The following is a 22,907-nucleotide window of genomic DNA, read 5'->3' as shown; positions in this document are numbered from 1 at the left end:
CTCTTCTCTCTCCACAGTGAGTGTATGAGCCTCTTCTCTCTCCACAGTGAGTGTATGAGCCTCTTCTCTCTCCACAGTGAGTGTATGAGCCTCTTCTCTCTCCACAGTGAGTGTATGAGCCTCTTCTCTCTCCACAGTGACTGTATGAACCTCTTCTCTCTCCACAGCGACAGTATGAGCCTCTTCTCTCTCCACAGTGACTGTATGAACCTCTTCTCTCTCCACCGCGACAGTATGAACCTCTTCTCTCTCCACAGTGACTGTATGAACCTCTTCTCTCTCCACAGTGACTGTATGAGCCTCTTCTCTCTCCACAGTGACTGTATGAACCTCTTCTCTCTCCACAGCGACAGTATGAACCTCTTCTCTCTCCACAGTGAGTGTATGAACCTCTTCTCTCTCCACAGTGACTGTATGAACCTCTTCTCTCTCCACAGTGACTGTATGAGCCTCTTCTCTCTCCACAGTGACTGTATGAACCTCTTCTCTCTCCACAGCGACAGTATGAACCTCTTCTCTCTCCACAGCGACAGTATGAACCTCTTCTCTCTCCACAGTGAGTGTATGAGCCTCTTCTCTCTCCACGGTGACTGTATGAGCCTCTTCTCTCTCCACAGTGACATCTCCTCTATACACTGCGCATGTATGACCCGCTCCTTTATACAGAGATCACATATGAGGCCCCCTCTATATATGATTTATGTATGAACTTCTACTCTGAACACCATGTATAAGCCCCTGTCTGTATACTGCTCATGTAGGATCCTCTCCTGTATATCGCTCGTGTATGATCCTCTCCCATATATCACTCATGTAGGATCCTCTCCTGTATATCGCTCGTGTAGGATCCTCTCCTGTATATCGCTCGTGTAGGATCCTCTCCTGTATATCTCTCGTGTATGATCCTCTCCCATATATCACTCGTGTAGGATCCTCTCCTGTATACTGCTCGTGTATGATCCTCTCCTGTATATCGCTCGTGTAGGATCCTCTCCTGTATACTGCTCGTGTAGGATCCTCTCCTGTATACTGCTCGTGTATGATCCTCTCCCATATATCACTCGTGTAGGATCCTCTCTTGTATATCGCTCGTGTAGGATCCTCTCCTGTATATCTCTCATGTAGGATCCTCTCCTGTATATCGCTCGTGTAGCATCCTCTCCTGTATATATTGTATCGCTCCTCTCTCCTGTATATATTGCCGCACCTCTCTGTATACTGCTAATATATGCCCCTCTCCTGTGTATATTGTCCCCCTCCTTGGTATATATTCCCCCTCTCATGTGTATACTGCCCCCCTCCAGTATATACTTCCCCTCTCCTGTATATACTTTCTCCTGTATATATATAGCCCCCCTCCTGTATATATTGCTCCCCTCCTGTATATATATAGCCCCTCTCCTGTATATATATAGCCCCTCTCCTGTATATATATAGCCCCCCCTCCTGCATATACAGCCCCCTCTCCTGTATATATATACCCCCCTCCTGTATATATAGCCCCCCTCCTGTATATACAGCCCCCTCTCCTATATATATAGTCTCCTGTATATATTGCCCCTTTCCTGTGTATATATACCCCCCCCTCCTGTATATATTGCCCCTCTCCTGTGTATATATACCCCCCTCCTGTATATATTGCCCCTCTCCTGTATATATTGCCCCTCTCCTGTGTATATATACTCCCCCTCCTGTATATATATTGCCCCTCTCCTGTATATATTGCCCCTCTCCTGTATATATTGCCCCTCTCCTGTATATATATACCCCCCCCTCCTGTATATATTGCCCCTCTCCTGTATATATAGTCTCCTGTATATATTGCCCCTTTCCTGTGTATATATACCCCCCTCCTGTATATATATAGCCCCTCTCCTGTGTATATATACCCCCCCCCCTCCTGTATATATATTGCCCCTCTCCTGTGTATATATACCCCCCCCCTCCTGTATATATTGCCCCTCTCCTGTGTATATATATACCCCCCCTCCTGTATATATTGCCCCTCTCCTGTGTATATATACCCCCCCCCTCCTGTATATATATACCCCCCCCTCCTGTATATATATTGCCCCTCTCCTGTGTATATATACCCCCCCCCCTCCTGTATATATTGCCCCTCTCCTGTGTATATATACCCCCCCCTCCTGTATATATTGCCCCTCTCCTGTGTATATATACCCCCCCTGTATATATATTGCCCCTCTCCTGTGTATATATACCCCCCCCCCTCCTGTATATATATACCCCCCCCCCCTCCTGTATATATTGCCCCTCTCCTGTGTATATATACCCCCCCCTCCTGTATATATTGCCCCTCTCCTGTGTATATATACCCCCCCCTCCTGTATATATTGCCCCTCTCCTGTGTATATATACCCCCCCTGTATATATATTGCCCCCCTCCTGTGTATATATCCCCCCCCCCTCCTGTATATATTGCCCCTCTCCTGTGTATATATACCCCCCCCCCCTCCTGTATATATATACCCCCCCCCCTCCTGTATATATTGCCCCTCTCCTGTGTATATATACCCCCCCTGTATATATATTGCCCCTCTCCTGTGTATATACCCCCCCCCCCCCCCCCCTGTATGGCCGCAGTGTGGAGGATGCCGGAGCCCCCTCCCCCCGGTCCTCTCCGGGCAGGCACTCACCTTCCACAGCCCGGGCCAGGGGCAGCATCAGGCACACGATGATCCCGCAGAGAGCCATGCCAAGCTGGGTGCGGGGCGGCGCTCACATCCGTGCGGGGGCCCCGGGAGCGCAGCATGCAGGGGCCCGAGGTGACAGCAGCCGCGCCAACCATGAGACTGAGGGGATAGGGGAGACTGTGCAGAACCCCGGAGAGGAGCGTACCACTCCGCCGCCAGCGCGGGGGGCACGGCACAGCCAGGCAGCCAGACACTCCCCGAATCACAGCCGCAGCCCCTCCGCTCCCCGACACCTGAGAGGCCTGACCGAGGCATGTGTGCAGGAGACCCCCTCCACCCCAAACCCCCCACATCCCCGCTGTGAGCCCGGCCATCGCACCCGACCCCCCTCCCGAATAATGGACTCGTCCCGACCTGTCTATCAAGAGAGAAAGCTGAGATTTCGGCTACAATGATGTCCCCGAATCCCGGAGAATGGGAAGAAATAGGGGGGCGAGGGACCCCCAGTATAATACACTGCACCCCCTAATATAATACACTGCACCCCCTAATATAATACACTGCACCCCCTAATATAATACACTGCACCCCCAATATAATACACTGCACGCCCCCCCCCAGTATAATACACTGCACCCCCTAATATAATACACTGCACCCCCCAATATAATACACTGCACCCCCAATATAATACACTGCACGCCCCCCCCAGTATAATACACTGCACCCCCTAATATAATACACTGCACCCCCCAATATAATACACTGCACCCCCTAATATAATACACTGCACCCCCCCCCCCAATATAATACACTGCACCCCCCCCCCAGTATAATACACCGCACCCCCTAATATAATACACTGCACTCCCCTAATATAATACACTGCACCCCCTAATATAATACACTGCCCCCCCCCCCCCCCAATATAATACACTGCACCCCCTAATATAATACACTGCACCCCCAATATAATACACTGCACCCCCCCCCCAGTATAATACACCGCACCCCCTAATATTATACACTGCACACACACCCCCATATAATACACTGCACCCCCTAATATAATACACTGCACCCCCAATATAATACACTGCACCCCCAATATAATACACTGCACCCCCCAGTATAATACACTGCACCCCCTAATATAATACACTGCACCCCCCCAATATAATACACTGCACCCCCCCCCCATATAATACACTGCACCCCCTAATATAATACACTGCACCCCCAATATAATACACTGCACCCCCCAGTATAATACACTGCACCCCCTAATATAATACACTGCACCCCCCAATATAATACACTGCACCCCCTAATATAATACACTGCACCCCCCCCATATAATACACTGCACCCCCTAATATAATACACTGCACCCCCCCCCCCCCCCGTATAATACACTGCACCCCCTAATATAATACACTGCACCCCCCCCCCCATATAATACACTGCACCCCCTAATATAATACACTGCACCCCCCCCAGTATAATACACTGCACCCCCTAATATAATACACTGCAAACCCCCCCCCCCCCCCCGTATAATACACTGCAACCCCCCCCCCCCGTATAATACACTGCACCCCCCAATATAATACACTGCACCCCCCCCCCCATATAATACACTGCACCCCCCCCCCATATAATACACTGCACCCCCTAATATAATACACTGCACCCCCCAAGTATAATACACTGCACCCCCTAATATAATACACTGCACCCCCTAATATAATACACTGCACCCCCTAATATAATACACTGCAACACCCCCCCCCCCCCCCGTATAATACACTGCACCCCCCTAATATAATACACTGCACCCCCCCCCCCAGTATAATACACTGCACCCCCTAATATAATACACTGCACCCCCTAATATAATACACTGCACCCCCCCCCCATATAATACACTGCACCCCCCCACCCCAAGTATAATACACTGCACCCCCTAATATAATACACTGCACCCCCTAATATAATACACTGCACCCCCCAGTATAATACACTGCACCCCCTAATATAATACACTGCAACCCCCCCCCCCCCCGTATAATACACTGCACCCCCTAATATAATACACTGCACCCCCTAATATAATACACTGCACCCCCCCCCATATAATACACTGCACCCCCTAATATAATACACTGCACCCCCCCCCCGTATAATACACTGCACCCCCTAATATAATACACTGCACCCCCCCCCCCCCCGTATAATACACTGCACCCCCTAATATAATACACTGCACCCCCTAATATAATACACTGCACCCCCCATATAATACACTGCACCCCCTAATATAATACACTGCACCCCCCTATAATACACTGCACCCCCTAATATAATACACTGCACCCCCTAATATAATACACTGCACCCCCAATATAATACACTGCACCCCCCCCGTATAATACACTGCACCCCCTAATATAATACACTGCACCCCCCCCCCCTAATATAATACACTGCACCCCCAATATAATACACTGCACCCCCTAATATAATACACTGCACCCCCCCATATAATACACTGCACCCCCCCCCCAAGTATAATACACTGCACCCCCTAATATAATACACTGCAACCCCCAATATAATACACTGCCCCCCCATATAATACACTGCACCCCCAATATAATACACTGCACCCCCTAATATAATACACTGCCCCCCCATATAATACACTGCCCCCCATATAATACACTGCACCACCAATATAATACACTGCACCCCCTAATATAATACACTGCACCCCCAATATAATACACTGCACCCCCTAATATAATACACTGCAACCCCCAATATAATACACTGCACCCCCCCCCCGTATAATACACTGCACCCCCTAATATAATACACTTCACCCCCTAATATAATACACTGCGCCCCCAATATAATACACTGCACCCCCCCAAGTATAATACACTGCACCCCCCCAGTATAATACACTGCACCCCCTAATATAATACACTGCACCCCCCAATATAATACACTGCACCCCCCCCCCCCCCCCCGTATAATACACTGCACCCCCTAATATAATACACAGGGGCGGTCTTGGCATTTCTGGGGCCCCAAGCGAAGTTATGTCTGAGGCCCCCCCCACACACACACACGTTCCAAAACAATAGGCCGCTGTGAGTTGCCCCCAGTAGTATATACCCCTTGTGTCCTGCCCCCAATAGTATATACCCCTTGTTTGCTTCCCCCAGTAGTATATAGACCCCTGTGTGTTCCCCCAGTTATATATAGCCCCCCCCGTGTGCTTCCCCAGAAGTATATAGACCTCCTGTGTGCTGCCCCAGTTGTATATAGACCCCCTGTGTGCTCCCCCACTAGTATATAGACCCCCTGTGTGCTCCCTCAGGGGTATTTAGCCCCCCTGTGTGCTCCCCCACTTGGATACAGACCTCCTGTGTGCTCCCCCACTTGGATATAGACCCCTGTGTGCTCCTCCAGTAGTATATAGACCCCCTGTGTGGTTCCCCCAGTAGTATATAGACCCCCTGTGTGCCCCACCAGTATTAAATAGACCCCTTGTGTGCTGCCCCAGTAGTATACAGACCCCTGTGTGCTCCCCTAGTTATATATAGACCACCTGTGTGCCTCACAAGTAGTATATAGACCCCCTGTATGTTCCCCCAGTAGTATATAGACCCCCTGTGTGCCCCACCAGTAGTATATAGACCCCTGTGTGCTCCCCCAGTAGTATATAGCCCCCCTGTGTGCTCCCCCACTTGGATATAGACCTCCTGTGTGCTCTCCAAGTTGTATATAGACCCCATTCTGCTGCCCCAAGTAGTATATAGACCCCCTGTGTGCTGCCCCCAATAGTATGTAGACCCCTTTGTGAAGCCCCAGTAATCTATAGCCCCCCTGTGTGCTCCCCCTGTTATATAGCCCCCGATGTGCGCTCCCCCAGTTAAACAGACCCCTGTGTGCTCCCCCTCCCATATAGTATATAACACAATAAAACAAACACTTATACTCACCTGGGTCCGGGCGTCTCCTCTTCTCTTCACTTTTGTGGCCGCAGGAAGGGTTTTTTCTGCGATCACAAGAGACCGCACTTCCCTTGTCCTGGTGCCGATGCTCCAGTGATGTCACTGGAGCGCCGGCACCACAAGGACAAAGCTGCCACTTGTGACCGCAGGGAAAACCCTTCCTGCGGCCTCAAGAGTGACTGACAGGAAGGGGGCCAATGTCTCCCGCCCTGTCAGTGCTGCTGCATGTAACTATGAGCGCTCATTACGAGTGCTCATAGTTACAGTTCAGATGGCAGCAGCGAGCGGGGCAGCGGCCCTGTCCAGCGGTCTTGAGCACAAGAGCGGGGCGTGGGGGGCCCCCCTGGATGTTGGGGGCCCCAAGCGATCGCTTGGTGCCAAAGACCGCCACTGATAATACACTGCACCCCCCCATATAATACACTGCACCCCCCATATAATACACTGCACCCCCCCCCCCATATAATACACTGCACCCCCTAATATAATACACTGCACCCCCTAATATAATACACTGCACCCCCCCCCATATAATACACTGCACCCCTAATATAATACACTGCACCCCCCCCAGTATAATACACTGCGCCCCCAATATAATACACTGCACCCCCCCATATAATACCCTGCACCCCCCCCCCCCCAATATAATACACTGCGCACCCTCCCCCCCCCCCGTATAATACACTGCACCCCCCCCCATATAATACACTGCACCCCCAATATAATACACTGCACCCCCTAATATAATACACTGCACCCCCCAAGTATAATACACTGCACCCCTTAATATAATACACTGCACCCCTTAATATAATACACTGCACCCCCTAATATAATACACTGCACCCCCAATATAATACACTGCACCCCCCTAATATTATACACTGCACCCCCTAATATAATACACTGCACCCCCTAATATAATACACTGCACCCCCCCTATTATACACTGCACCCCCCTCCATATAATACACTGCACCCCCTAATATAATACACTGCACCCCCAATATAATACACTGCACCCCCCCCCAGTATAATACACTGCACCCCCTAATATAATACACTGCATCCCCCAAGTATAATACACTGCATCCCTTAATATAATACACTGCACCCCCCCCCACATAATACACTGCAACCCCCCCCCCCAGTATAATACACTGCACCCCCAATATAATACACTGCACCCCCCCAGTATAATACACTGCACCCCCTAATATAATACACTGCACCCCCCAAGTATAATACACTGCACCCCTTAATATAATACACTGCACCCCCCCATATAATACACTGCACCCCCTAATATAATACACTGCACCCCCAATATAATACACTGCACCCCTAATATAATACACTGCACCCCCCTAATATTATACACTGCACCCCCAATATAATACCCTGCACCCCCAATATAATACACTGCACCCCCAATATAATACACTGCACCCCCTAATATAATACACTGCACCCCCCAAGTATAATACACTGCACCCCTTAATATAATACACTGCACCCCCTAATATAATACACTGCACCCCCAATATAATACACTGCACGCCCCCCCAGTATAATACACTGCACCCCCTAATATAATACACTGCACCCCTTAATATAATACACTGCACCCCCCCCCACACACATAATACACTGCACCCCCTAATATAATACACTGCACCCCCTAATATAATACACTGCACCCCCCATATAATACACTGCACCCCCTAATATAATACACTGCACCCCCAATATAATACACTGCACCCCCCCCCCCTAATATTATACACTGCACCCCCAATATAATACACTGCACCCCCAATATAATACACTGCACCCCCCTATTATACACTGCACCCCCCAGTATAATACACTGCACCCCCTAATATAATACACTGCACCCCCCAATACCATAAACTGCACCCCCTAATATAATACACTGCACCCCCCCACTATCATACACTGAATCCCCTAATATTAGACACTGCACCCCCCAATATCATACACTGCACCCCCTGAATCCCGGAGAATGGGAAGTAATGGGGAGGGCGAGGGACCCCCTGTATAATACACTGCACCCCCAAATATCATACACTGCACCCCCTAATATAATACACTGCACCCCCAATATAATACACTGCACCCCCCAATATAATACACTGCACCCCAACCCCCCGAATCCCAGAGAATAGAAAGCAATGGGGAGTGCGAGGGACCCCCATACCATCCACTGCACCCCCCAATATCATACACTGCACCCCCATTATCATACACTGCACCCCCAATATCATACACTGCACCCCCAATATAATACACTGTACCCCCAATATCATACACTGCACCCCCAATATCATACACTACCGCCCAACCTCCCGAATCCCAGAGAATAGCAATGGGGAGTGCGAGGGACCCCCATACCATACACTGCACCCCCCAATATCAAGCACTGCACACCCAATATCAAGCACTGCACCCCCCCATAAAATACACTGCACCCCCCACCCAAGCCTCCGAATCCCAGAGAATAGAAAGCAATAGGGAGGGCGAGCGACCCCCATACCATACACTGCACCCCCCAATATCATACACTGCACCCCCAATATAATACACTGCACCCCCATTATAATACACTGTACCCCCAATATCATACACTGCCCCCCCAACCCCCCGAATCACAGAATAGAAAGCAATGGGGAGGGCGAGGGACCCCCATACCATACACTGCACCCCCCATATCATACACTGCACCCCTAATATGAAGCACTGCACACCCCAATATCAAGCACTGCACCCCCAATACCATACACTGCACTCCCCAATATCATACACTGCAACCCAGATATCATACACTGCATCCCAATATCATACACTGCACTCCCCATATCATACACTGCACCCCCAATATAATACACTATCCTCCCTATACTGCACCCCCATATACTACACTATCCTCCCTACACTGCACCCCCATATACTACACTGCACCCCCATATACAACACTATCCTCCCTATACTGCACCCCCATATACTACACTATCCTCCTTATACTGCACCCCCATATACTACACTATCCTCCGTACACTGCACCCCCATATAATACACTATCCTCCCTATACTGCACCCCCATATACTACACTGCACCCCCATATACTACACTATCCTCCCTATAGTGCACCCCCAAATACTACACTGCACCCCGATATACTACACTATCCTCCCTATACTGCACCCCCATATACTACACTGCACTCCGATATACTACACTATCCTCCCTACACTACACCCCCATATACTACACTATGCTACCTATACTGCACCCCCATATACTACAATATCCTCCCTATACTGCACCCCCATATACTACACTATCCTCCTTATACTGCACCCCCATATACTACACTATCCTCCCTATACTGCACCCCCATATACTACACTGCACCCCATATACTACACTATCCTCCCTATACTGCACCCCCATATACTGCACTATCCTCCCTATACTGCACCCCATATACTACACTGCACCCCCATAAAATACTACACTGCACCCCCATATACTACACTGTGCCCCCATATACTCCACTGCACTCCCATATACTACACTATCCTCCCTATACTGCTCCCCATATACTACACTGCACCCCCATATACTACACTGCACCCCCATATACTACACTATCCTCCCTATACTGCACCCCCATATACTACACTATCCTCCCTATACTGCACCCCCATATACTACACTGCACCCCCATATACTACACTGCACCCCCATATACTACACTGCACCCCTATATACTACACTATCCTCCCTATACTGCACCCCCATATACTACACTATCCTCCCTACACTGCACCCCCATCCATATACTACACTATCCTCCCTATACTGCACCCCCATATACTACACTATCCTCCTTATACTGCACCCCCATATACTACACTATCCTCCCTATACTGCACCCCCATATACTACACTGCACCCCCATATACTACACTATCCTCCCTATACTGCACCCCCATATACTACACTGCACCCCCATATACTACACTATCCTCCCTATACTGCACCCCCATATACTGCACTATCCTCCCTATACTGCACCCCATATACTACACTGCACCCCCATAAAATACTACACTGCACCCCCATATACTACACTGTGCCCCCATATACTCCACTGCACTCCCATATACTACACTATCCTCCCTATACTGCTCCCCATATACTACACTGCACCCCCATATACTACACTGCACCCCCATATACTACACTATCCTCCCTATACTGCACCCCCATATACTACACTATCCTCCCTACACTGCACCCCCATATACTACACTATCCTCCCTATACTGCACCCCCATATACTACACTGCACCCCCATATACTACACTGCACCCCCATATACTACAGTATCCTCCCTACACTGCACCCCCATATACTACACTATCCTCCCTATACTGCACCCCCATAAACTACACTATCCTCCCTATACTGCACCCCCATATACTACACTGCACCCCCATATACTACACTGCACCCCCATATACTACTGCACCCCGATATACTACACTATCCTCCCTATACTACACTATCCTCCCTACACTGCACCCCGATATACTACACTGCACCCCCATATACTACTGCACCCCGATATACTACACTGCACCCCCATATACTACACTGCACCCCCCTATACTACTGCACCCCGATATACTACACTGCACCCCCATATACTACACTGCACCCCCATATACTACTGCACCCCGATATACTACACTGCACCCCCATATACTACACTGCACCCCCATATACTACTGCACCCCGATATACTACACTGCACCCCCATATACTACTGCACCCCGATATACTACACTGCACCCCCATATACTACACTGCACCCCCATATACTACTGCACCCCGATATACTACACTGCACCCCAGGCTGTAGCAGTCCCCTACATACAGGATGTGGTGCGGCACCTGCTCTCCCTCGCCTGAGGAGCTGACACTTCAGGGCAGCCATCTTACACCTCACACAGAGGAGGCGTCGTCCATAGCAACAAGATTCCCGCTCTCAGTATTAAAAAGATGTCAGTAAACTGAAAGCTGGAATCTGATTGGTTGCTAGGGGCGAGGTCTCCTCTGCAGCAGGTGTGATACAGCTGCCTCATAGTCTGTCACCTCCCTGATGGTACAGTCACTGCGATGTCGGGGTGCCCCTGTGGGTATGTTACAGTCACTGTGATGTCGGGGTGCCCCTGTGGGTATGTTACAGTCACTGCGATGTCGGGGTGCCTCTGTGGGTATGTTACAGTCACTGTGATGTTGGGGCGCCCCTGTGGGTATGTTACAGTCACTGCGATGTCGGGGTGCCTCTGTGGGTATGTTACAGTCACTGTGATGTTGGGGCGCCCCTGTGGGTATGTTACAGTCACTGCGATGTCGGGGTGCCCCTGTGGGTATGTTACAGTCACTGCGATGTCGGGGTGCCCCTGTGGGTATGTTACAGTCACTGTTATGTCGGGGTGCCCCTGTGGGTATGTTACAGTCACTGTTATGTCGGGGTGCCCCTGTGGGTATGTTACAGTCACTGTGATGTCGGGGTGCCTCTGTGTGTATGTTACAGTCACTGCGATGTCGGGGCGCCCCTGTGGGTATGTTACAGTCACTGTGATGTCGGGGTGCCCCTGTGGGTATGTTACAGTCACTGTGATGTCAGGGTGCCTCTGTGGGTATGTTACAGTCACTGTGATGTCGGGGCGCCCCTGTGGGTATGTTACAGTCACTGCGATGTTGGGCCGCTCCTGTGGGTATGTTACAGTCACTGTGATGTCGGGGTGCCCCTGTGGGTATGTTACAGTCACTGTGATGTCGGGGTGCCCCTGTGGGTATGTTACAGTCACTGTGATGTCGGGGTGCCCCTGTGGGTATGTTACAGTCACTGCGATGTTGGGCCGCTCCTGTGGGTATGTTACAGTCACTGTGATGTCGGGGTGCCTCTGTGGGTATGTTACAGTCACTGTGATGTCGGGGTGCCTCTGTGGGTATGTTACAGTCACTGTGATGTCGGGGTGCCTCTGTGGGTATGTTACAGTCACTGTGATGTCGGGGTGCCCCTGTGGGTATGTTACAGTCACTGTGATGTCGGGGTGCCCCTGTGGGTATGTTACAGTCACTGTTATGTCGGGGGGCCCCTGTGGGTATGTTACAGTCACTGTGATGTCGGGGTGCCCCTGTGGGTATGTTACAGTCACTGCGATGTTGGGCCGCTCCTGTGGGTATGTTACAGTCACTGTGATGTCGGGGTGCCTCTGTGGGTATGTTACAGTCACTGTGATGTCGGGGTGCCCCTGTGGGTATGTTACAGTCACTGTTATGTCGGGGGGCCCCTGTGGGTATGTTACAGTCACTGTGATGTCAGGGTGCCCCTGTGGGTATGTTACAGTCACTGTGATGTCAGGGTGCCCCTGTGGGTATGTTACAGTCACTGTGATGTCGGGGTGCCCCTGTGGGGAAAGGATACAGTTACTCTCATTATGATGATGGGTTATGGTGCGTATAGACCCCTATATACAGGAGCGCTATGTAATACTCTGCAGAGCTGCAGAACATCCCTCTATTTCCAGAGGATGAAGAGTGCGGATCGGCTTCCCCCGCAGTGTGTGAGAATAGCCGGAAGTTATGGTGTCCGCCCCGCAGGATCCCTCAGCTGATGGGGAGGAGGAGGATGATGATGGTGAGTTGTGTGTCAGCTCTTGTTCACACTGTATACAGATGGACATATGACCCCTATAGTATACGGCACAGGGGTCCTGACTAGTATTGGTCGCTCCATGTGTCCCCCCCCCTTCCTGGAGAGTCATCACTCATCCTCCTCTGCAGCACGTGTCAGGCACACAGCCCCCCCGCCTCCCATCATACAGCCCCCCCGCCCCCCGGTGTTTCATCATACAGCCCCCCCGCCCCCCGGTGTTTCATCATACAGCCCCCCCGCCCCCCGGTGTTTCATCATACAGCCCCCCCGCCCCCCGGTGTTTCATCATACAGCGCCCCCCCGGCCTTTCATCATACAGCCCCCCCCCCCCGGCCTTTCATCATACAGCCCCCCCGCCCCCCGGCCTTTCATCATACAGCCCCCCCCCCCCCGGCCTTTCATCATACAGCCCCCCCCCCCCGGCCTTTCATCATACAGCCCCCCCCCGCCTTTCATCATACAGCCCCCCCCCGGCCTTTCATCATACAGCCCCCCCGGCCTTTCATCATACAGCCCCCCCCCCCGCCTTTCATCATACAGCCCCCCCCCGCCTTTCATCATACAGCCCCCCCCCGGCCTTTCATCATACAGCCCCCCGGTTTTTCATCATACAGCCCCCCCGCCTTTCATCATACAGCCCCCCCCCCGGTGTTTCATCATACAGCCCCCCCCCCCGCCTTTCGTCATACAGCCCCCCCCCCCCCGCCTTTCAACATACACCCCCCCCCACCTTTCGTCCTACAGCCCCCCCCCCCCGCCTTTCGTCATACAGCCCCCCCCACCTTTCGTCCTACAGCCCCCCCCCCGGCCTTTCATCATACAGCCCCCCCCCCCGGCCTTTCATCATACAGCCCCCCCCCGCCTTTCATCATACAGCCCCCCCCCGGCCTTTCATCATACAGCCCCCCCCGCCCCCCGGTTTTTCATCATACAGCCCCCCCGCCTTTCATCATACAGCCCCCCCCGGTGTTTCATCATAGAGCCCCCCCCCGCCTTTCGTCATACAGCCCCCCCCCCCGCCTTTCATCATACAGCCCCCCCCACCTGTCGTCCTACAGCCCCCCCCCCCGCCTTTCGTCATACAGCCTCCCCCCCCCCCCCGGCCTTTCATCATACAGCCCCCCCCGCCTTTCATCATACAGCGCCCCCCCCCCCGGCCTTTCATCATACAGCCCCCCCCGCCTTTCATCATACAGCTCCCCCCCCGGCCTTTCATCATACAGCCCCCCTACCTTCATCATACAGCCCCCCCCCTTCATCATACAGCCCCCCCGCCCCCCAGTGTTTCATCATACAGCCCCCCCGCCTTTCATCATACAGCCCCCCCCCCCCCCCCCCCGGAGAGTCATCACTCATCCTTCTCTGCAGCACGTGTCAGGCACACAAAACCCGCCCCCCCCCCGGCCTTTCATCATACAGCCCCCCGCCTTTCATCATACAACGCCCCCCCCCCCCGGCCTTTCATCATACAGCCCCCCCATTCATCATACAGCCCCCCCCCGGCCTTTCATCATACAGCCCCCCCCTTCATCATACAGCCCCCCCTTCATCATCATACAGCCCCCCCCTTCCTCATACAGCCCCCCCGGCCTTTCATCATACAGCCCCCCCCTTCATCATACAGCCCCCCCCTTCATTATACAGCCCCCCCCCACCTTCATCATACAGCCCCCCCCAGCACCAGCCTGACACCCAGACGGCCCCCGGGGACCCTTCTCTTTGGCATTTATTGTATGGAGAAGAAGAGGCCGACCTGCAGAGATGACTGGGGCCTCCAGTCCTCACCTCTCACTCTGGGCTCTATAGGAGAGGCTGCAGGTAGGGGGCGCTAACACCCTCAGAGCGGAGGGGGCAATGTATAGCATAGAGGCGCCCTATGCTAGGGAACTATGGAAGCTATATACAGAGCAGAGGTATATACTGTCCAAGGAGTATACGAATGAGAAGCAACATACATTATATATTTATATATATATATATATATATATATATATATATATATATATATATTAGGGCTGGGCGGTATACCGCAAAAATACCGATACCGTCACTGGCGTCGGTTAACCGACTTCAACTTGGCCAGGACGGTATTTGCGGTATTTTTGTATTTCTGTGTCCCTGCGCCCGTCCTGTCAGTGCCCCCCGCACACACACGAGCGGCCCGGCACTAGCGCTGGTATCAGCGGGAGGTGGAGGAGCAGCAGCAGGGTCCAGGTGAGAATGCTCCCCCCTCCCCAAGCGACCGCCCGTCCGGTCCGCGCACCTGTCCGCCCTACCCACCCGTCCGGTCCGAGGCTCCGTCCCACCGCACCTGTCCTGCCAAAGCGCCCACCACCCGTCCGGTCCGGCGTCCCTGCACACTGAGGTGACTACAGGAAAGCCGCCGCCAAGTGCTGCTGTGACATGGCCGCGCCGGCCGGGTGTGGGGGCGATCGGATCGGACTGGTCCGGGACACACACACACACACACCCGGCCGGCGAGCGCTGCACATGTTGTCCTGTGTGTGCAGGGACGCGGCCATGTCACAGCAGCACTTGGTGGCGGCTTTCCTGTAGTACAGTACAGGACTGTAACATAGGAGGAATAATGGGCTGCAGCAGGCAGGTTAAGTTATAGGAGACATTGCTGTGTGTGGCATCCTGCCTGCTGCAGCCCATTATTCCTCCTATGTTACAGCCCTGTACTGAGGGGACTACAGGTCCCAGCATACACCTCCCTGTGCTCCCTGTACAGTAATACACCCCTATATAGTCATACACCCCAATCCGTCCCCCCCTATATAGTCATACACCCCAATCCGTCCCCCCCTGTATAGTCATACACCCCAATCCGTCCCCCCCTGTATAGTCATACACCCCAATCCGTCCCCCCCTGTATAGTCATACACCCCAATCCGTCCCCCCCTGTATAGTCATACACCCCTATCCCTATCCCCCCCCCCTGTATAGTCATACACCCCTATCCCTATCCCCCCCCCTGTATAGTCATACACCCCTATCCCTATCCCCCCCCCCCTGTATAGTCATACACCCCTATCCCTATCCCCCCCCCTGTATAGTCATACATCTCTATCCATATGCACTCCCATGTATAGACCCGTACCCCCATCCCTATGTACCTCCTGTATAGTCATACACCCCTATCCCTATGCCCCCCCTGTATAGTCATACACCCCTATCCCTATCCCCCCCCCTGTATAGTCATACATCTCTATCCATATGCACTCCCATGTATAGACCCGTACCCCCATCCCTATGTACCTCCTGTATAGTCATACACCCCTATCCCTATGCCCCCCCTGTATAGTCATACACCCCTATCCCTATGTGCCCCCCCTGTATAGTCATACACTCCTATCCCTATGTACCTCCTGTATAGTCATACACCCTTATCCCTATGCCCCCCCTGTATAGTCATACATCCCCTATCCCCCCCTGTATAGTCATACATCTCTATCCATATGCACTCCCATGTATAGACCCGTACCCCCATCCCTATGTACCTCCTGTATAGTAATACACCCCTAGACACCCCCCCTCCCACCCCCGTATAGTCATACACAACAATCCCTATGTGACCCCCAGTGTATACACATCCTGTAGAGGCTGTATACCTGTATATACATGTCCAGGTCCCCTAATAATGACTAATAATAATGATAATAGACTAACCACGGGTTGCTGCTCAGTGAGTTCTTTTTTATTTTTTTTAATCAAAATGTCGTCAGTTTGGCACGGCAAGTGGGTGTGGTTTGCAAAAAGGGGCGTGTCATAATTATCGTTGAATTATCGTTACCGCGGCTACATGTGCGATAAACCGCGATATTGATTTAGGTCAATATCGCCCAGCCCTAATATATATATACACACACACACACACACACACACACATTTACTGTATAGGAGCGGGGACACCTGTCCAAATACTAGGGTCCCTGCTCTGTACACAGTGTCTATGGCAGCCTACATAAACTATACACATAGCAGAAGCTTACAGCGCCCACCAAGTACATGAACTGTGCAGGGCCAGAGGCAGTGAGCAGCCGTATATATAGATTGCTGCTTACTGTACAGGGGTGTGTCCAATGATAGGTGTCCCTGCACCTGTGCTGCTGCTGCTGGTGTCAGGATGCTCCCCCCCCCGGCTGTATGTGGTCAGGGATGAAGATGCTGGTCCGTCCTGACCACAGACAGTAGTGGGGAGCAGGTGAGTATTCTGGCTGCTCAGGATTTGGCCCTCACAGCTGCTCAGGGGCCCCTGGCTCCTGGCCTCTATCTTCCATATCTGGCCCTGTGGCCCCTATCTCCCATATCTTGCCCTGTGGCCCCTATCTCACATATCTGGCCCTGTGGCCCCTATCTCCCATATCTTGCCCTGTGGCCCCTATCTCCCATATCTGGCCCTGTGGCCCCTATCTCCCATATCTTGCCCTGTGGCCCCTATCTCCCATATCTGGCCCTGTGGCCCCTATCTCCCATATCTGGCCCTGTGGCCCCTATCTCCCATATCTGGCCCTGTGGCCCCTATCTCCCATATCTGGCCCTGTGGCCCCTATCTTCCATATCTTGCCCTGTGGCCCCTATCTTCCATATCTTGCCCTGTGGCCCCTATCTCCCATATCTGGCCCTGTGGCCCCTATCTCCCATATCTTGCCCTGTGGCCCCTATCTCCCATATCTGGCCCTGTGGCCCCTATCTCCCATATCTGGCCCTGTGGCCCCTATCTCCCATATCTGGCCCTGTGGCCCCTATCTCCCATATCTGGCCCTGTGGCCCCTATCTCCCATATCTGGCCCTGTGGCCCCTATCTTCCATATCTTGCCCTGTGGCCCCTATCTCCCATATCTGGCCCTGTGGCCCCTATCTCCCATACATGGCCCTGTGGCCCCTATCTCCCATATCTGGCCCTGTGGCCCCTATCTCCCATATCTGGCCCTGTGGCCCCTAACTCCCATACCTGGCCCTGTGGCCCCTGGCCTCTCATATCTGGCCCTGTGGCCCCTGGCCTCCCATATCTGGCCCTGTGGCCCCTGGCCTCTCATATCTGGCCCTGTGGCCCCCCCTACCTGGCCCTGTGGCCCCTATCTCCCCATATCTGGCCCTGTGGCCCCTATATCCCATATCTGGCCTTGTGGCCCCTGGCCTCCCATATCTGGCCCTGTGGCCCCTATCTCCCCATATCTGGCCCTGTGGCCCCTATATCCCATATCTGGCCCTGTGGCCCCTGGCCTCCCATATCTGGCCCTGTGGGCCCCTATCTCCCCATATCTGGCCCTGTGGCCCCTATATCCCATATCTGGCCCTGTGGCCCCTGGCCTCCCATATCTGGCCCTGTGGCCCCTATCTCCCCATATCTGGCCCTGTGGCCCCTATATCCCATATCTGGCCCTGTGGCCCCTGGCCTCCCATATCTGGCCCTGTGGCCCCTGGCCTCCCATATCTGGCCCTGTGGCCCCTATCTCCCCATATCTGGCCCTGTGGCCCCTGGCCTCCCATATCTGGCCCTGTGGCCCCTGGCCTCCCATATCTGGCCCTGTGGCCCCTATCTCCCCATATCTGGCCCTGTGGCCCCCACATACTTGGGGCCCCGCTGACAGCATGGAGCAGAGATCACTGGAGCGTAATAAGAAGCTGCAGATTATAAAATTCCGGAAATACAGGAATGATAAGTTCTGCGGCTCCAGAACGGCCGCGATAAGATCAGGACGGCGGCGGCTCACACCCCGGGGATCCAGAACCGAGGGGGTTAACCCCTCATAGTCATCATCCCACCTATCATCACAGAACATGGAGGCCTTCTCACACAGCATAGGCTTAGATACACAGCAGATTGTATCACACAGCACAGGCTTAGATACGCAGCAGACTGTATCACACAGCACAGGCTTAGATACACAGCAGGTTGTATCACACAGCACAGGCTTAGATACACAGCAGATTGTATCACACAGCACAGGCTTAGATAACCAGCAGATTGTATCACACAGAATAGGCTTAGATACACAGCAGATAGTATCACACAGAACAGACTTAGATAGACAGCAGATAGTATCACACAGAACAGGCTTAGATACACATTCTGACAGATAGTATCACACAGGACAGGCTTAGCTACAGAGCAGATAGTATCACACAGGGCAGGCTTAGATACACATTCTATCAAGTAGTATCACACAGGGCAGGCTTGGATACACATCAGGCAGTATCACACAGGGCAGGCTTGGATACACATCAGGCAGTATCACACAGGACAGGCTTGGATACACATTCTATCAGGTAGTATCACACAGGACAGGCTTGGATACACATCAGGTAGTATCACACAGGGCAGGCTTGGATACACGGCAGATAGTATCACACAGGACAGGCTTGGATACACATTATATCACGTAGTATCACACAGGGCAGGCTTGGTTACACATCAGGTAGTATCACACAGGGCAGGCTTGGATACACATCAGGTAGTATCACACAGGGAAGGCTTGGATACACATCAGGTAGTATCACACAGGGCAGGCTTGGATACACGGCAGATAGTATCACACAGGACAGGCTTGGATACACATTATATGAGGTAGTATCACACAGGGCAGGCTTGGATACACGGCAGATAGTATCACACAGGACAGGCTTGGATACACGTCAGGTAGTATCACACAGGGCAGGCTTGGATACACATTCTATCAGGTAGTATCACACAGGGCAGGCTTGGATACACATTCTATCAGGTAGTATCACACAGGACAGGCTTGGATACACGGCAGATAGTATCACACAGGGCAGGCTTGGATACACATTCTATAAGGTAGTATCACACAGGGCAGGCTTGGATACACGGCTGTGTGTGCTGTGGTGGCAATGGCCGGGCTCAGCAGCATCCAGCACTTTCCCTCACACAATGGCCGCGGACAATGCAGAAGCTTCTGGCCGGAGCCGCATTGTGCGGATCCTCTCACAGGATGGAACATGGTTAGTGGCCCCCGGGCGCGACCCCCAGCACAGAGGTCACCGCGGGAACAATGGCTCCTGCTGCCTCCATCCAGCACCGAGCAGCCGGTATGTGCTGCCACCTAGCGGCCTCACAGAGCGCTGCACCCCGATCATTCACCGCCCGGAGCTCATCCTGATGCTTCTTCATTACAGTGTGTAGATCTGTATACCGACCCCTCAGTCCTGTATACCGACCCCTCAGTCCTGTATACCGACCCCTCAGTCCTGTATACCGACCCCTCAGTCCTGTATACCGACCCCTCAGTCCTGTATACCGACCCCTCAGTCCTGTATACCGACCCCTCACAGTCCTGTATACCGACCCCTCACAGTCCTGTATACCGATCACTCAGTCCTGTATACCGACCACTCAGTCCTGTATACCGATCCCTCAGTCCTCTATACCGATCACTCAGTCCTCTATACCGATCACTCAGTCCTCTATACCGATCACTCAGTCCTCTATACGATCACTCAGTCCTCTATACGATCACTCAGTCCTCTATACCGATCACTCAGTCATCTATACCGACCCCTCACAGTCCTGTATACCGATCACTCAGTCCTCTATACCGATCACTCAGTCATCTATACCGACCCCTCACAGTCCTCTATACCGATCACTCAGTCCTCTATACCGATCACTCAGTCCTCTATACCGATCACTCAGTCCTCTATACCGATCACTCAGTCCTCTATACCGATCACTCAGTCCTCTATACCGATCACTCAGTCCTCTATACCGATCACTCAGTCCTCTATACGATCACTCAGTCCTCTATACCGATCACTCAGTCCTCTATACCGATCACTCAGTCCTCTATACCGATCACTCAGTCCTCTATACCGATCACTCAGTCCTCTATACCGATCACTCAGTCCTCTATACCGATCACTCAGTCCTCTATACCGATCACTCAGTCCTCTATACCGATCACTCAGTCCTCTATACCGATCACTCAGTCCTCTATACCGATCACTCAGTCCTCTATACGATCACTCAGTCCTCTATACCGATCACTCAGTCATCTATACCGATCACTCAGTCCTCTATACCGATCACTCAGTCCTCTATACCGATCACTCAGTCCTCTATACCGATCACTCAGTCCTCTATACCGATCACTCAGTCCTCTATACCGATCACTCAGTCCTCTATACCGATCACTCAGTCCTCTATACGATCACTCAGTCCTCTATACCGATCACTCAGTCCTGTATACTGATCACTCAGTCCTCTATACTGATCACTCAGTCCTGTATACTGATCACTCAGTCCTCTATACTGATCACTCAGTCCTGTATACTGATCCATCCACACAGTCCTGTACACCGATCCCTCAGTCCTGTATACTGATCCATCCACACAGTCCTGTATACCGATCCCTCAGTCCTGTATACTGATCCATCCACACAGTCCTGTTTAATGATCCATCCACACACTCTGAACTAAACACAGCGCAGTTGTTACAGTGTGTCAGTGCAGGTCTGTCCGATTAAAACATTCAGGAAACCCTCCCAGCCTATCCCTCCAATGGAAGACTCAGTCTGAACAGTGTCTAACCCTATCAGTCTGTGCAGTGTGTCACCATAGAAAGAACTGCAATGCTTGCTCTATACTCATATATACATTACCTATACAGACATTACAGCGAGGCAGGGGGGCTCCTCCTCTGTGTATCCGCTCCTGTCTCTCAGCATCATGGTGAGGGGGGCTCTCAGGCCTAGGGGGCTCAAATAACCTTTGTAAAACATTTATTTTCTGTTATACCCGCAGGCGGCTCATCGATTTCTTCTCCTGCTCCCCGCTGATGTTTCACCAGTATCTCTCCTTCTCCAGTGGACAGTTGTATGGTTTTCTTTCCTGTTCCCCTAATGGTGGTTCATACGTTGCCCCACCTGCACACTCACTAGTGGATCATTGGGTTCCTCTCCTGTTCCACTAGCAATGATTTCTTGGTTCTCTCTCCTGTTCACCGATCAAGATTTACTGGTGTTGTTCTTTTCCAGCGGACAGCTCATTGGTGTTGGCCTTCTCCTCCAGCGGACAGCTCATTGGTGTCACCTTCTCCAGCGGACAGCTCATTGGTGTTGGCCTTCTCCTCCAGCGGACAGCTCATTGGTGTTGGCCTTCTCCTCCAGCGGACAGCTCATTGGTGTCACCTTCTCCAGCGGACAGCTCATTGGTGTCGGCCTTCTCCTCCAGTGGACAGCTCATTGGTGTCGGCCTTCTCCTCCAGTGGACAGCTCATTGGTGTTGGCCTTCTCCTCCAGCGGACAGCTCATTGGTGTGGGCCTTCTCCTCCAGGGGACAGCTCATTTGTGTCGGCCTTCTCCTCCAGCAGACAGCTCATTGGTGTCGGCCTTCTCCTCCAGTAGACAGCTCATTATTGTCAGCCTTCTCCTCCAGCAGACAGCTCATTGGTGTTGGCCTTCCCTTTCAGCACACAGCTCATTGGTGTCACCTTCTCCAAAGG

At 52.3% G+C, this 22,907-nt stretch overlaps 1 protein-coding gene across 8 annotated transcripts in view; it reads right to left on the bottom strand.

Moving 5' to 3' along the window:
* The window catches only part of LOC138769708 (ephrin type-B receptor 2), a 125,393-nt gene that overhangs the window by 75,077 nt on the left and 27,409 nt on the right, over nt 1–22,907 (bottom strand). For 4 of the 8 annotated variants that reach the window (XM_069948332.1, XM_069948336.1, XM_069948333.1 and 1 more), the window contains exon 1: nt 2,658–2,829. The exons of 1 other annotated variant lie outside the window; for it this stretch is intronic. In XM_069948332.1, the coding sequence (XP_069804433.1) occupies nt 2,658–2,715 (58 nt within the window). In that variant the 5' untranslated portion in view covers nt 2,716–2,829. Of the gene's footprint in view, nt 1–2,657; nt 2,831–11,649; nt 11,732–22,907 lie in introns of those variants that run through there. 3 more of the 8 variants (XM_069948334.1, XM_069948338.1, XM_069948340.1) reach the window with 3 other exon arrangements.

The sequence above is a fragment of the Dendropsophus ebraccatus genome, chromosome 12 (genome assembly GCF_027789765.1).
Source record: "Dendropsophus ebraccatus isolate aDenEbr1 chromosome 12, aDenEbr1.pat, whole genome shotgun sequence".
In the NCBI taxonomy this organism is placed as follows: domain Eukaryota; kingdom Metazoa; phylum Chordata; class Amphibia; order Anura; family Hylidae; genus Dendropsophus; species Dendropsophus ebraccatus.
This window is presented reverse-complemented; position numbering and strand designations above follow the sequence as displayed.